Consider the following 12,605-nt stretch of genomic DNA (forward strand, 5'->3'; position numbering starts at 1 on the left):
GGGGCACAGGTGAGACCCCCAAACAGCCCCCCCGGGGTTGGGCGTGGCCCACCCTGCTCTGACCGCGCCCCCAAACAACTCTGACCCCGCCCCAAGAAGTCTGACCACGCCCCCACGGTTTTGACCACGCCCCCGCCGCCTATAGGCGTCAGAGGTGGGCGCACGAAGGGGGCGGGGCCGGAGCGGGTAGTGGGCGGGGTTAACACCGGGCGTGGAGGAGGCGGGGCCAAGGCAGGTCATGGGCGGAGCCGGAGCGGGCAGGGGCGTGGCTAGCGCCGGTTGGGGCGGGGTCAAACCCTGTCGGGGGCGTGACCAGCTCTGGGAGCGGGGGGCGTGGCCAGCGCGATGGAGGCGTGGCCAGCGATTACGGGGCGCGGCTAAGCGCCCGTTGTGGGCGTGGCCTGACCGTTGTGGGCGGGGCCGGGGCGGGGGCGGTGTCCCTGTCGCTGCGGCAGCGGCGGCTCCGAGCGGGGCCCGGCGCGGCCCTGCCCGCTTTTCCCGGCTCTTCCCCGCCCGTTCCCGGCCGTTCCCCCGGCTCCCCCCGGGCCGGCCATGGCGCTGCTGCGGGCGACCGCGCTGCCGGCCGAGGGCGGCCCGGCCTGGCTGCCCACGCACGTCCAGGTGACGGTGGTGCGGGCCCGCGGGCTGCGCTGCAAGGGCGGCACCGGCAAAGGCAAAGCGGGCGGCAGCGACGCGTACACCGTGATCCAGCTGGGCCGCGAGAAGTACAGCACCTCGGTGGCCGAGAAGAGCGGCGGCAGCCCCGAGTGGAGGGAGGAATGCGCCTTCGAGCTGCCCCCCGAGCCCGGGCCCCGCGCCGGGCTGGTGCTCACCGTGATGCACCGGGCGCTGGTGGGCATGGACCGGTTCCTGGGACAGGCCGTGGTGCCCCTGGAGCCCGCCCGGCAGCGCGGGAGGGAGCCCGACGAGCGGTGAGTGCGGCCGGGGGGGCACAGCTGGAGGGGGGGGTGTGGGGTGGCCCTGGGTGGGTGTCCTGGGGTCACTGGCTACCCCAGGATGGGCGTCATGGGGTCCTTGTGTATCCCAGGGTGGTGTCACGGCACCCCTGGATGCCCCTGGATGGATGTCATGGGGTCCTTGTGCACCCCGGGGTGTGTGTCATGGGGTCCCTGGGTACCCCATGGGCGTCACGGAGTCCCTGTGCTCTCCAGGATGGACACATGGAATCCCTGTGTACCCTGGCATGGGTGTCATGGGGTCCCTGTGTGTCCCAGGGTGGTGTCATGGCATCCCTGGATACTCCAGGATAGGTGTCGTGGGGTCCTTGTGTGCCCTGGGCAGGTGTCTTGGGGTCCCTGTGCTCCCCAGGACGGGCGTTTTGGGGTCCCTGGGTACCTCAGGATGGGCATCAGGAGGCCACTGTGTGCCCTGGATGGGTGTCAGGGGGTCACTGTGTGCCCCAGGGTGGACACATGGAATCCCTGCATGCCATGGGATAGCTGTCATTGGATGGGCACTGTGGGGTCCCTGGGTACCCCAGGGTGGGTGTCCTGGGGTCCCTGTATGCCCCAGGATGGGTGCTGGAGGAGGAAGGGCAGCACAGGACCCATGGACACCCTAAGGAGGGTGTCACAGGGATTAGGGTGTGATGGAGTCCAGGGAAGGCCTTTCCAAGAGGTCATCTGCCATCCATGGGCTGTGCATCCACCGGGAAGGGTTGTCACTGGGGAGGGTGTCCCAGAGGGTGGGCTGGGGTCTGTGTGTCACCCAGGAAGGACACTGCAGGACACGGGGTGTCACAGGGCCCGTGGATGCTCCAGGAAGGACGTTGTGGGGGATGTAGGACATCACGTGTGCTCCAGGAAGGATGTGGTGGAGGATGGGATGGCTCAGGGCCCCTCCATCCCCCCTGGAAGGGAGAACAGGCACTGCAGGATCCATCCTCCCCCCAGGCAGGGGGGTCCAGGGGACGAGATGCCCCAAGGTCCCTCTACATCCCGTGGGGGTTTTCCAGGGATCTATCTCCTGGGAAGCCGTGGCACAGCTGCAGGTCGTGGTTTGTCCCCCCCCAGCTCCGTGGGACCATCGGTGTCACCTCCCAGTTTGGGGGTCTGCACCCCAGCCCTGTGCTGCCTCCAGCATAAATCCCTGTTTGTGTGTGAATTCCTCGTCTTCCTCCTTCCCCCAGAAGGGTTTAAAACAATCATAACGTTTCCCGAGCCTTTGCCAAGCACAGAAATGCAGGAATGCGGCCGAAATTCCTTTAGGGAAGAAGTTTTTAGGGGCTTTGTTCCGGGCAGACCTGGCTGGGCTGTGCCTCCGGGAGTGTCCCCCCTGCTCCCTGGCCCCCTGGATCCCGGGAATTCAGCTGGAATGCTGCCCGAAGCTGCGGGCTTGGAGAGGGACCTCTCTCACCCCCCTACCCGGGGCAGCGGAGGGAGTGGGATTGGAGTGAAAAGGGGCTGGAAAAAAACTTTTCCCGTGGAGAAAACGCGGCTCCGCAGCCCTTGGAGATTCCTGATTTGCCCTAAAATGGGAGCGTGGGGAAGGAGGAGCGGTGACTAACCCCGGAGATGGTGTCTGGGTGTTTCCCCGCCGGCGTTTATTTTGCTTTCCTTAACAAAATGCCTGGAGAGCGGGCGGTGCTGGGGCTGGATCGGGATTCTTGGGGCCCTAATTGAAACCAGGACGACTCCGGAGAGAGCCACGGCCTGGCGGGAGAGACGAGTGGTTCTGGCACGTGGGGATGTGGAAGAATTCCCTGTCCATCCTTCCTGTGGTTTTGGGAACGGAGCTGGGATAGGAGCTGGGAGCTCAAGGAAAGCCACGCTCCCAGTGGGAAAAGTTTATGGAGCTGTGCAAAGCAGGGGCCCCAGGGTTTGGGAGGCTGAGCCCATGGACTCGTCTCAAAGGTCTCCAAGGGCGTCAGGGGCTGTTAATCCCATGGGAGCAACGTCCAGTGTGGCTGGACAGCGTGTCACAGCTCCTGGTTATCCTGCATTGGATAGTCCTGGGGGATTTGGGCTGTGAGGTTGGAGATCCCCAGGAATTTTTGAAAAGGCTCCAGGGAGACCTTTCAGCGTATTTGAGTTCCCAAAGGGGCTCCAGGAGAGCTGGAGAGGGACTTGGAACAAGGGATGGAGGGACAGGACACAGGGAATGGCTTCCCACTGCCAGAGGGCAGGGATAGGTGGGATATTGGGAAGGAATTGCTGGCTGGGAGAGTGGGGAGGCCCTGGCACAGATTGCCCAGATTCCTGGAAGTATCCAAGGCCAGGCTGGACAGGGTTTGGAGCAACCTGGGCTAGTGGAAGGTGTCCCTGCCCATGGCAGGAGGTTGGAACTGGATGATTTTTATGGCCCCTTCCAAACCAACCCATTCCATGATTCTCCAGCTGGCTCTCTGTCTCCCTCCCTTCCTGCAGCTTCGCTTGCATAAGGAAAATTTACTTCCCCTTGCAGCATTCGGGATCACAAGAGCTTTGCAGGCTCTCTATCTTCACCCTTGGCCCCTGAGGATGGAAGTGACCACAGAAAACATGGAGAGCTCTCACCCTGTGCCAGGAGCATCTCTGCTCGCTCCAAGCCCGGAGCTGGAAGGTGTCCCCAGGGTGGGTGACAGCTTTGCAGCGTGGAAGAAGCTGCACTTTTTTTTTTAGAGAAGACTCCCAAGGGCTGGAGCTTGTCCAGCCAGGTGGGAGAAGGATCGTGGGGAGTCCGGGAGCCACCGGAGCTTCCAACCGGCTCCTGACGTCTGGTGTGGCCCCCGTTGCAAACAACTTTTGTTTAGGAGGAAGTTTTTTAGTCCCAGATGAAAAAAGAGCAAAACAAACAGAGGCTCCCACCCTCCTGGCCCAGGCCTGTGCCCCGGAGATAACCAGGGGTGGGGGGGTGGGAGTTGGGGCTGTGCCAGGCGCTGCTTTTTGGGATCCCGTCTCCGGCCCTCACTCCTGGGCACAAACCCGCTGCCAGCTGGGATGGGATCCTGCCTAAAAAAGGCCTCCATTGTCAGTGTGTTGACCTTGCTCTCGTTTTCCTGCTGATTTTTTTATTGCATGGAAACTTCACCGGTGGATAATTATGATCCTTGTTTTCGGCTGGGTGGAAAATGTTCCGTCAAAACTTGGACTCTTCTCCGGGAACGCGCCGGTGGCCGGGGGTGTTGATGAGCTGCTTTGTCCGGCTCAGTTCTCGGTCGTTTCAGTGTTTTGCCGGAAGAAAATCAACTCCTGGAGTTGCACAAGAGCAGCTTGAGAGCTCCCGTGGCCTTTTTGGGCATCCCAAGGCTTGTCCCACGCTCCGGCAGCTCCAGGGATTGGGCTTGGCAGGCAGAGCAGGGGCTGAGGATCCCGTCATTTCTCCCTTTCCACTTGAGCCATCCCACATCCAAAAAGCCCTGTGCCTGGGCAGGATGCTCCTGGTCTTCACCTCCCCCTCCCAGGACTTGGTCCCTGCAGCTCTCTGTGCTGCCTCATTTTTTGGGAAGTCAAAAAAACGTGGCAGGTGGTGATTCCCTCCCAAAGCAGGGCCCAGCCCAGAAGAAGAGGGATTTTTTGGGTACTCACAAGGCAGCTGTTGCTTCTGCTTCCTGACATCCAGGAAATGCCCTTGGAGTCTCCCAAAGGGTCTCCTCCTGCTTTCCCTGTGATGTGGCAGCAAGACAGGGAGTGTCACCTCCATGTCCACAACATCAGCAGGAATCTGGGGAGGCTGGAAATGCATCCAGCAAAAAACAAGCTTCCATCTGACACCCATCAGGCTGTGTTTTCATTAAGTCATGGAATGGTTTGGGTTGGAAGGGACCTTAAAGATCACCCTGTTCCAGACCCTGCCGTGGGCAGGGACACCTTCCACTAACCCCGGTTGCTCCAACCTGGCCTTGGACACTTCCAGGGATCCAGGGGCAGTCACAGCTTCTCTGCCCAACCTGGGACAGGGCCTCAACACCCTCCCAGCCAACAATTCCTTCCCAATATCCCACCTATCCCTGCCCTCTGGCAGTGGGAAGCCATTCCCCTTTGTCCTGTCCTTCCACCCCTTGTCCCCAGTCCCTCTCCGAGGCACTTGGAGACCTTTTCCCCTTGGCCAAGGTGTCACATCCCTTGGGTGGGGTCTCAGCACTGAGGGGGGCAGGAGGTACCTGGAAACACCTGCAGGGTTGGACCCCGGATCTCACTGTGTGGGGACCCAAAATATCCTTGATTTTACTGCCTGGGCTGTGGTGGGAAGGAGCAGTGGGCATCCAAGGCTTCCTGGGCTGGCTGAAGAAAACCCTAACTGTCATTCCTTCCTTTCTCCCTCTTGGAAATACCATTTTCATTTGCCTGCTGTCCCTAAGACCTCCCAGCCCCTCGGAAATGGGAAAGGTTAACGCCGTAAGTCTGCTGGCCGTGCAAACACCAGGCTGCTGGAGCAAAACCCAAGGCTTTCCAGCAGTGGGATCTCGTGTTGAAGGGGATGATAAGTGTGGCAGGAGTCCTGATTCCTGGCTCTGGTGTTTTCCTGCAGTGCCTTGCAGTCATTCTCTGGTTGCTGCCTCGGATCGGGAGCGACGGCAGCGTGTGGCCGTCGGCGTCTCTGCGACAGGGAAGTTGCCTTGGGAAGTTGTTCCCCCTGCAAAATTAGCTCAGCTCCGAGTTCCCCAAAGCCCTTCCGTGCTTCACTTCACTTCCCTTTACTTGTTCCTGTTCCTCCCCAGCTGTGGAGGGGGAGCCTGGGCTTGTGTGGAGCCGCAGCATCTCCACCCTGGCAGCAGGAATGGGACAATCTCCTCCTGCTCCATCAGCAAAGGAGTTTCCCTCTGGGTGCTGAACTTCTCCAGCCGAGGTCCTTGAGGCCACCAGGGCTTTTCCTGCTCCGTGCCATGATGGAGCTCTTTTGGGCTGAGGCTCAGTGGAGAATAGACAGGGAATTCCTTGGATTTGGGGGGAAGATGTCATGGAGACAGGCCGAGATGGCAGAGGAGTTTGTGAGTCCCATCACTGCCTGGAGCTCTGTGGCTTGGCATGGAGAGGGAGAAGCAGCTGAGGGGAAGGAAAGGGCTGATCCAGAGGCACATCCAAGGCTGATCTGGAAAGTCAGTAATGGGTGCTGTCCATCTGCTCAGCAGTATGGGGGACTTTGGAGGCTCCCAAACTCCCTCAAGACCAAGGGATGATCCCCAAATCCCTGCCAGGGCTCTCTCACTAAGCCCCCCACCAGACACTTTTCCCTCCCCCTCTGTAGTGGGACCCATCACATCCCCTCCTTGCTGTGGCCAGTGCTTTCCCTGGCACTGTCCTTGTGCTTTCCCAGGGATAGATCCACCCTAATCTCCTCCTCCAGCCCCTCTGGACCTGTGTCAGCCCATGCTGTGCTTGTGGCCACCTCCCTCCCTCCCTCATCAAATTAAACAGGAGCTCATTAGCAGTGGAGCCCTGCGGGGCTGTGGCATCTCTGGGATGTGGTGCTTGTTGTCATTCCCATCTCTGGGATGTGGTGCTTGTTGTCATTCCCATCTCTGAGATATCTGGGATGCTTGTTGTCATTCCCATCGAGGCTTTGGCTCCTCCTGCATCTCCCAGGGGAGACTTTTCACACCCTTTCTGCTCCCAGTCGGGCACCAGCCGAGGCCAGAGCGCTGCAGTTTGTCCTTGGCACGTCTGTCCTTAAGCCTGGGAGAGGAAGAGCCCTGGCAGGGGGTGGGGAGGAAATCGCTGCTCCGTGATGGATTCGGGATGGAAAGTTTTAATCCAAGGGCAAGGAGGAGCCCTTTTCCCTGGGGGCTGCCATCAGAGGTGCCAGTGAAGGTCTTGGAGGTGGCCCAGGAGCAGCAGGGAGCTCCCTGGAGGCCCTGAGCTGTGATGAAACCCGTGTTTTGGGGCTGGAAACGCAGCTCTGGGGGGGGTTGTTGTGTCTCCTCCGAGCCAGGAAACACCCTGGAGTGTCGAAATCAGGGGGAGGAGAGGGTCAGTGCTGCCAAAAATCAGGTCAGGATGCTCTGTGTGCTTCAGGAGGGCAGCCAGGCCTCGGGATAACGTCCTTGGTGGCCGGCTGGTCCCAGGCAAGCCTTTCCCCCCAGTTGTGACCCCCAAGGTGCTTCTTGGGGCTTAATTTTCCTCCTGCCTGCCCAGTTAACCCCATTTTCACCCATTTCCACTGCTGATTTAAGGAGTTTAAGGCCCTTGCTCTGTCCTGCTCCGAGTAAACTCTGATTTTTCTTGTTTTTTAAAAGATATTGGAGTGGTTTGATCCCAAGTCTGGCATCTTGGGTTTGGTCTGTCGGTGGCCTGTCACCCTCCATCATCTTAAAACCCCAAAAAGCTGCAGATTCAGGCTTTTTCCTCTGTTTCACACAAATTTTCAGGGCCCTGGTTTCCTCCAGCTGCAGAAAAACCTTCAGTCAGCTCGGAAAACACCTCGATCCTATCGGAACAAAGCTCCAGACGCTGGGGTGGAACCGGTGCTGTTGCTTGTGCTGAGTTCAGCTGGTGCTTCAGGAGTCTCCAAGGGGATTCCCTCCCTTCCCTACTGGCAAAGTGCCAGTCTTTGGTGCCCAGGAATGCAGGGTGGGCTCTGCTCTCTGCCCCTCTCGCCCTCCAAGGGATGGCTCAAAAGCAGGAGAGGAGTTTTTGAGGGATGCTCCTCATGGTTCCCCAGGGAATCTTCTCAGGGGTAGAGGAGTCCAGGAAAAACCTGGCATCCTCTCCACACGTGGTGTGTCAGGTGAAAATGGCCTTTAAGCCTTCCCTGCTGGGTCTCTTCCTACCCTGGAGCTTGTTGGAGCCTGCCCTTGGCACAGGTGTGCACATTCCTGCCCTGGGAATTTGCTTGCCCTGGCTGGGACACAGGGTTTGGCTTCCGGGATAGGGGTCTGGGGACTCCATCCCTGGGGCAGCATCCCATGGATCCAAGTGTCTAAGCAGCTGCTGGGCTCAAAATTCCTTCCATTTTCCCTTTTCCCCCCTTTTTTGTGTGCGTGACTCATTCCCAGGAGCCCGTTGATGTGACAGATGGACATTCCATGCATGACCTGTTGCCAGATTGGGTATAGCTGGTATTTTAAGCTCCTTGGAGCCCTTGGGGTTGGTGTCCCTTTGGAGAACAGGCATTCCCAAGCCTCCTGTTGCCTTTGGGAACCGAGTTCTCCGTACAAACCCTGCTGTGATGCTTTTCCCAGCTGGAAGTAGGAAAGGATTTGCAGCAAATAAACCGTGTTTCTCCTGCCCATCCCGTGCCCGTTGAGGTGCTCCAGGGGAACCTGTGGAGCAGCTCCTTGTGCTTTGCAATCCTGCAAAATCAGCTCCGGGCTTGGCTTTTTTTTTTTTTTTAACCTTGGAATCTCGTGCAGCAGGTGATTGGATCACCCTCTCCCATCCTCACACGGGGACCTTGCCCCCGTGTCTTGTGGTGCTCGGGAAGTTCACGTCACTTGGTGACCCCAGATGTGGTTTATTGGCTTGTTGGCAGCTGGTGAAACATGGGAAAACACAAACCTTGGATGCTCTGGAGTGGATAAATGCAGCTGGAGTGATCTCCTCCTGACTCCTCCTGGTACCACTTATAAATATTCCATGCTCCATTTTACAGCTCCTTAAATCTTCCCTCCTCCCCTCTTCCCATCCTGTGCTGGAGAGAGGAAAAGCCTTGGATTTTCTCGGCCCAGAGTGGTTTGAGGTGAAGTTACTGCCCGTGTTGTCATGTCCTGGTGGCTGAGAGCTCTTCTCTATCCCTGGTGTCTGTCCTGTTCCAAAAATTGTCCCCCTCTGTGCCATCACATCCCCCTGTTTGCCTCTGCCAGCTGGCACAGAGGCTGTAGGGACAGATTTGGGAACAATGGGGTGGTTGGGAAGCATCCTCTATCTCCTTGGAGTACAGGGACAAGGAAACAACTCCTCTGGGGGCTCTGTGGGTCACCCCAGCCCCCCCATAGCCAAGGAGAGGGTCCTGTGGGGCATTCCATGCAGGAATGAGGATGGTCAGGACCTTGCCAGGATGGACCTTGTCCATGGAGCACTGAGGTGCTGCAGGAGCCGTGCATGAGGTGCCATGAGCTTGGACACAAGCAGGGCTGGGGTTATTCCTGGTTTTCAGGCCGTTCCCTGCCACTGAGTCCCACTGGAGTGACACTATCCCTGTTCCCAGCCTGTGAGCCGTGGGATAAGCCTTTCAGTGTGGGTCAGTGGTGGGATCTTCTCCCTTGGGTTCCTGGTTGTCCCAGTGGGCTACATCCTGTTCCACCCCTCACCACACCTTCATTCCTGAGGAATTCCATTTAGGCAGCACCTCTGGAGCTGTCAGTGCCAAAGCTGGAGCCCGTTAGAGGGGCAGGGCAGAGCTGTTTCGTGGAGTTGTGTAACGAGCTCGGGGTGGAGGGGGGTTGGTTTCTACGAGTTCTGTTTTCGAGCACTTCTCGGAAGGATGGAGGGATGAACTTCCCACCTCAGCTGCTCCATCTGCAGGGGAGGGAACCAGCCCTGTGTTTATTTTTCCAGCTGTGCTTTTAGCAGCTCCCAGGGCTCACCTGGCAAACAAAACCAGCCGTCCAAAACCCACCCGAAAACCGACGCTGCGGAAAAGCTGCCGGCGGGGGAAGGAACGCGGAGCCAGACAAAGAAAAGCACAAAATTCCCCGGGGTTGGGTTGTTTTCCACCCCTGTGCTTCCCTTCCCAGGCAGGTGAGCTCCAGCTCTTGGCTCACCAAGATCTTCTTTGCTGTGTTCTCGAGGGGGTTGTGCCAAGAGGAGCCAACGTTCCTGTTTTCCCTGGATCGCCTTTTCTGTGCTCGGAGCTGCTCTGTCACTGTAGCAGCCCAAATAATCCTTAATTTAAGACTTGGGGCTCTTCTCTCCATCTCCAGCCAGCCTGACCTTGTTGCAGGGATGAATCAGCAGTAAATGTCAGGCTGGTGTGATCAGGGAAGAGGCTTTGGCTCCGTGTTGGGATGTGTCTGTCTCCAAAGTGTAGTTCAGGCGGATGAGTTGGGCAGGGCAGGAGAATTCCTGCTCAGTTTGAGACAAACCTCGACCACCCTGACAGTGCTCAGTGGTTTTGGGAGGCTTTTGGGAAGCACCTGATGGTTGAAGTGCTCCAGAAACACTCCAGCTGTGCATCCCTAAGGGACTTAATTTCCCAAGGAAGGTCTGGTAAAGCACTGGGACCAGTTTGAGAGTGAAACTGGAGACCCTCATGCCCAGGGTGTGTTGAGCAGCTCCGGTGGGGCAAGGTAGGATCAGCTGAGCTGGAAGTTGGGCAGGGATCTCTTGGGGACCCCAGCTGGAGTCATGGGAGAGCAAAGGTTGTTTTCCTTGGAAGGACCCATGTTCTCCCTGGAAGTGGAGCAGGATGGTGCCCGTGGCAGCTCCGAGAGTCGTGTTGTGTGCAACGCGTTGCTTGTCTGGTCTAATCCCGGCATCCATTGGTATTCCCAAACCAGTGAAATGAGCTTGGATCACTCCAGGGCTTTGTCATGCTGATCCCTGAAACTGCTGATGGGCTGGAGGCCTTGGCTTTGTGCTTGGTTTTGTGCTGAGGGAGTTGTTTGGTCAGGAGGAGGGTGTGGAAAGGTGATGGAAAACCTCGGATCATGGGCAGCGTTGTCGTTCCATTGGGGTTGGCTCAGTGTCCTGGTCATCCCAGCAGCTTGTCCTCCTATCCCAGGGGGTTCTGGCATTGGCTCAGTGTCCTGGTCACCCCAAGAGCTTGTCCTCCCATCCCAGGAGGTTTTGGGGTTGGCTCTATGTCCTTGTCACCCCAGGAGCTTGTCCTCCCATCCCAGGAGGTTTTGGGGTTTCACTGTGTGTCCTGGTCATCCCAGGAGCTTGTCCTCCCATCCCAGGAGGTTCTGGCATTGGCTCTGTGTCCTGATCATCTCAGGAGCTTGTCCTCCCATCCCAGGAGGTTCTGGTGTTGGCTCTGTGTCCTGGTCATCCCAGCAGCTTGTCCTCCCATCCCAGGAGGTGCTGGGTTGTCTCAAACCCAAAGGAATATTCTCATTGACAGGGAGAAAATCATGCCCAAGCAATTCCATACCCAGCAGAAGGTTCCAAGGAGCGGGGTGTCCCTGTGCTCCCCATAAACCGTCACCTGCAGTCCAAGGGAGGACAAAGAGCAAGGAAAAGAGGATGGTGCTGACCCTGAGCAAACCCATCCTGTCCTCATCCCTCCTTAGCAAACATCCCTATGCTCCTGTTTCCACTCCAGGGTGTTTTTTCCCTTTGCTCAGCACCGGCCGCCTTTCCGGTCCGGGATGCTGCTGGAGGATGAGAGGGGGAAGCACGTGTTTTTTTGGGAAGCTGGAGATACAGCAGTGCTTTGTGTGCAGCTCCCCGTGCCTCCAATTGATCCTGGCAACAGCAAATGTAAAAATAGACGCCGGGTGCCTTCTCCCAAACTTGCCTTTTGGCAGCCACTCCCTTGGAGTCTCGGTGGAAATGAGTGGGAGGAGGGAGGGAAGGGATTCACTCCGAGCGTCTGGAGGCAGTTGGGATGTGCTGATTAACCAGGGTGACCTAAATGAGTGAGCACAGCCACGGGGTGGGGGCTGGGGAGGCCTCTGCCACACGTGGATGCTCACAATCCGTGTTCTCAGCTTCCAAACCCCTCGGAGCACCTCTGGCTTCCCAGGAGCTGCCCCAGAGCTCGCAGGGGCCTCCGGGTGCTTCCCGTTTCCGAGGGGTTCTCTGTTTGAGGTTTCCTCTCCCAGCCCCCTGTGATGGGGGGAGTTGCTGTTTCCTTCCCCCTCAGCCATCCCCAGGGCCTGGGGGCCTCTCCAGCCCCTTCCCTGCCACAGAATCCATGGAGGACAGATCCTGGAATCCCCAGTTTTGGGAGGATTCACCTGCAGGACAGTGCAACACTGCACCGAGGTGCTGGATCCAGGGAGTGTCAGAGGGAAGAATGCACATTTTTTTAGGAAAAGCTAATTTCCTGAGCCTATGGTTTGTGTCTCCAGGCTGAATTCCCTGGATGTGTCCCATTGGAGATGTCCCTGAGCACACCTGGCTCTCCACGTGTCCAGGGCTGAGGTGTCTCAGCAGGAGCATCACTGATGATCCAGCAGTAGCTCACGGGGGAAGGAGCAGTTCTCCACAGAGCAGAAGGATGTGGATTTAGGACCAGCAGGCTGGGAAGCAGCTGGATTCATCCTCTGGGATGCCCCTTTCCAGCTGTAGGGAGCAAGAGAAGGAGCACAAACTGGGGGGCCAAGCACATCTCCTTAGGTAGGAGCAATCCTGTTCCCCATCACCACCAGCTCTGGCTCTGGGACAAGACAGCCAGTTTAATTTAATTTTAATCTAATGTTAATCTAATTTTAATTTAATTTTTTTAACTAGCAAAGCCCATGTTGGGCTGTGCCCCCTCCAAACCTTGCTAAGAACCCTCGGAGCAGGTGGCTGGAGATGAGTGTCTTATCCAGGATGTCCTGTGCAATGAGGAGCTGGATCCAAGCTGGTGCCACCTTCCTCAAGAGAGGCCTCCAAAACACCCCCAAGAAGCAGATCCTTGTGGTCCCATATCCCTGGTGCTGGATGTGCTTGGCACAGCTTCCTCCCTCTCCCTGTGCTCCTCCAGCACCTCTTCCAGAGGTTTAACATAACCCAGTTCTGCTATTTCAAGCCTGGAAAAGGGGTTTTGTGGGCAGAGCTGGTTTGTTTTTCCAGGTG

General features: G+C 57.9%; 1 protein-coding gene across 40 annotated transcripts in view; it reads left to right on the forward strand.

The window, feature by feature from the left end:
• The first annotated feature begins 426 nt into the window (after positions 1–426).
• RAB11FIP5 (RAB11 family interacting protein 5) overlaps positions 427–12,605 on the forward strand; it is a 41,484-nt gene continuing 29,305 nt past the window's right edge. For 39 of the 40 annotated variants that reach the window (XR_007906397.1, XR_007906401.1, XR_007906405.1 and 36 more), the window contains exon 1: positions 427–932. Coding sequence is in view for 1 of the 40 variants with exons in the window: in XM_051798156.1 (XP_051654116.1) it covers positions 553–932 (380 nt within the window). In the remaining 39 variants the exon portion in view is untranslated. The remainder of the gene's footprint in view (positions 933–12,605) is intronic. The other variant, XR_007906418.1, reaches the window with a different exon arrangement.

Source organism: Manacus candei, unplaced genomic scaffold (genome assembly GCF_025592945.1).
Source record: "Manacus candei isolate 608988 ecotype Guabito, Panama unplaced genomic scaffold, ASM2559294v1 h1tg000048l, whole genome shotgun sequence".
Classification (NCBI taxonomy): domain Eukaryota; kingdom Metazoa; phylum Chordata; class Aves; order Passeriformes; family Pipridae; genus Manacus; species Manacus candei.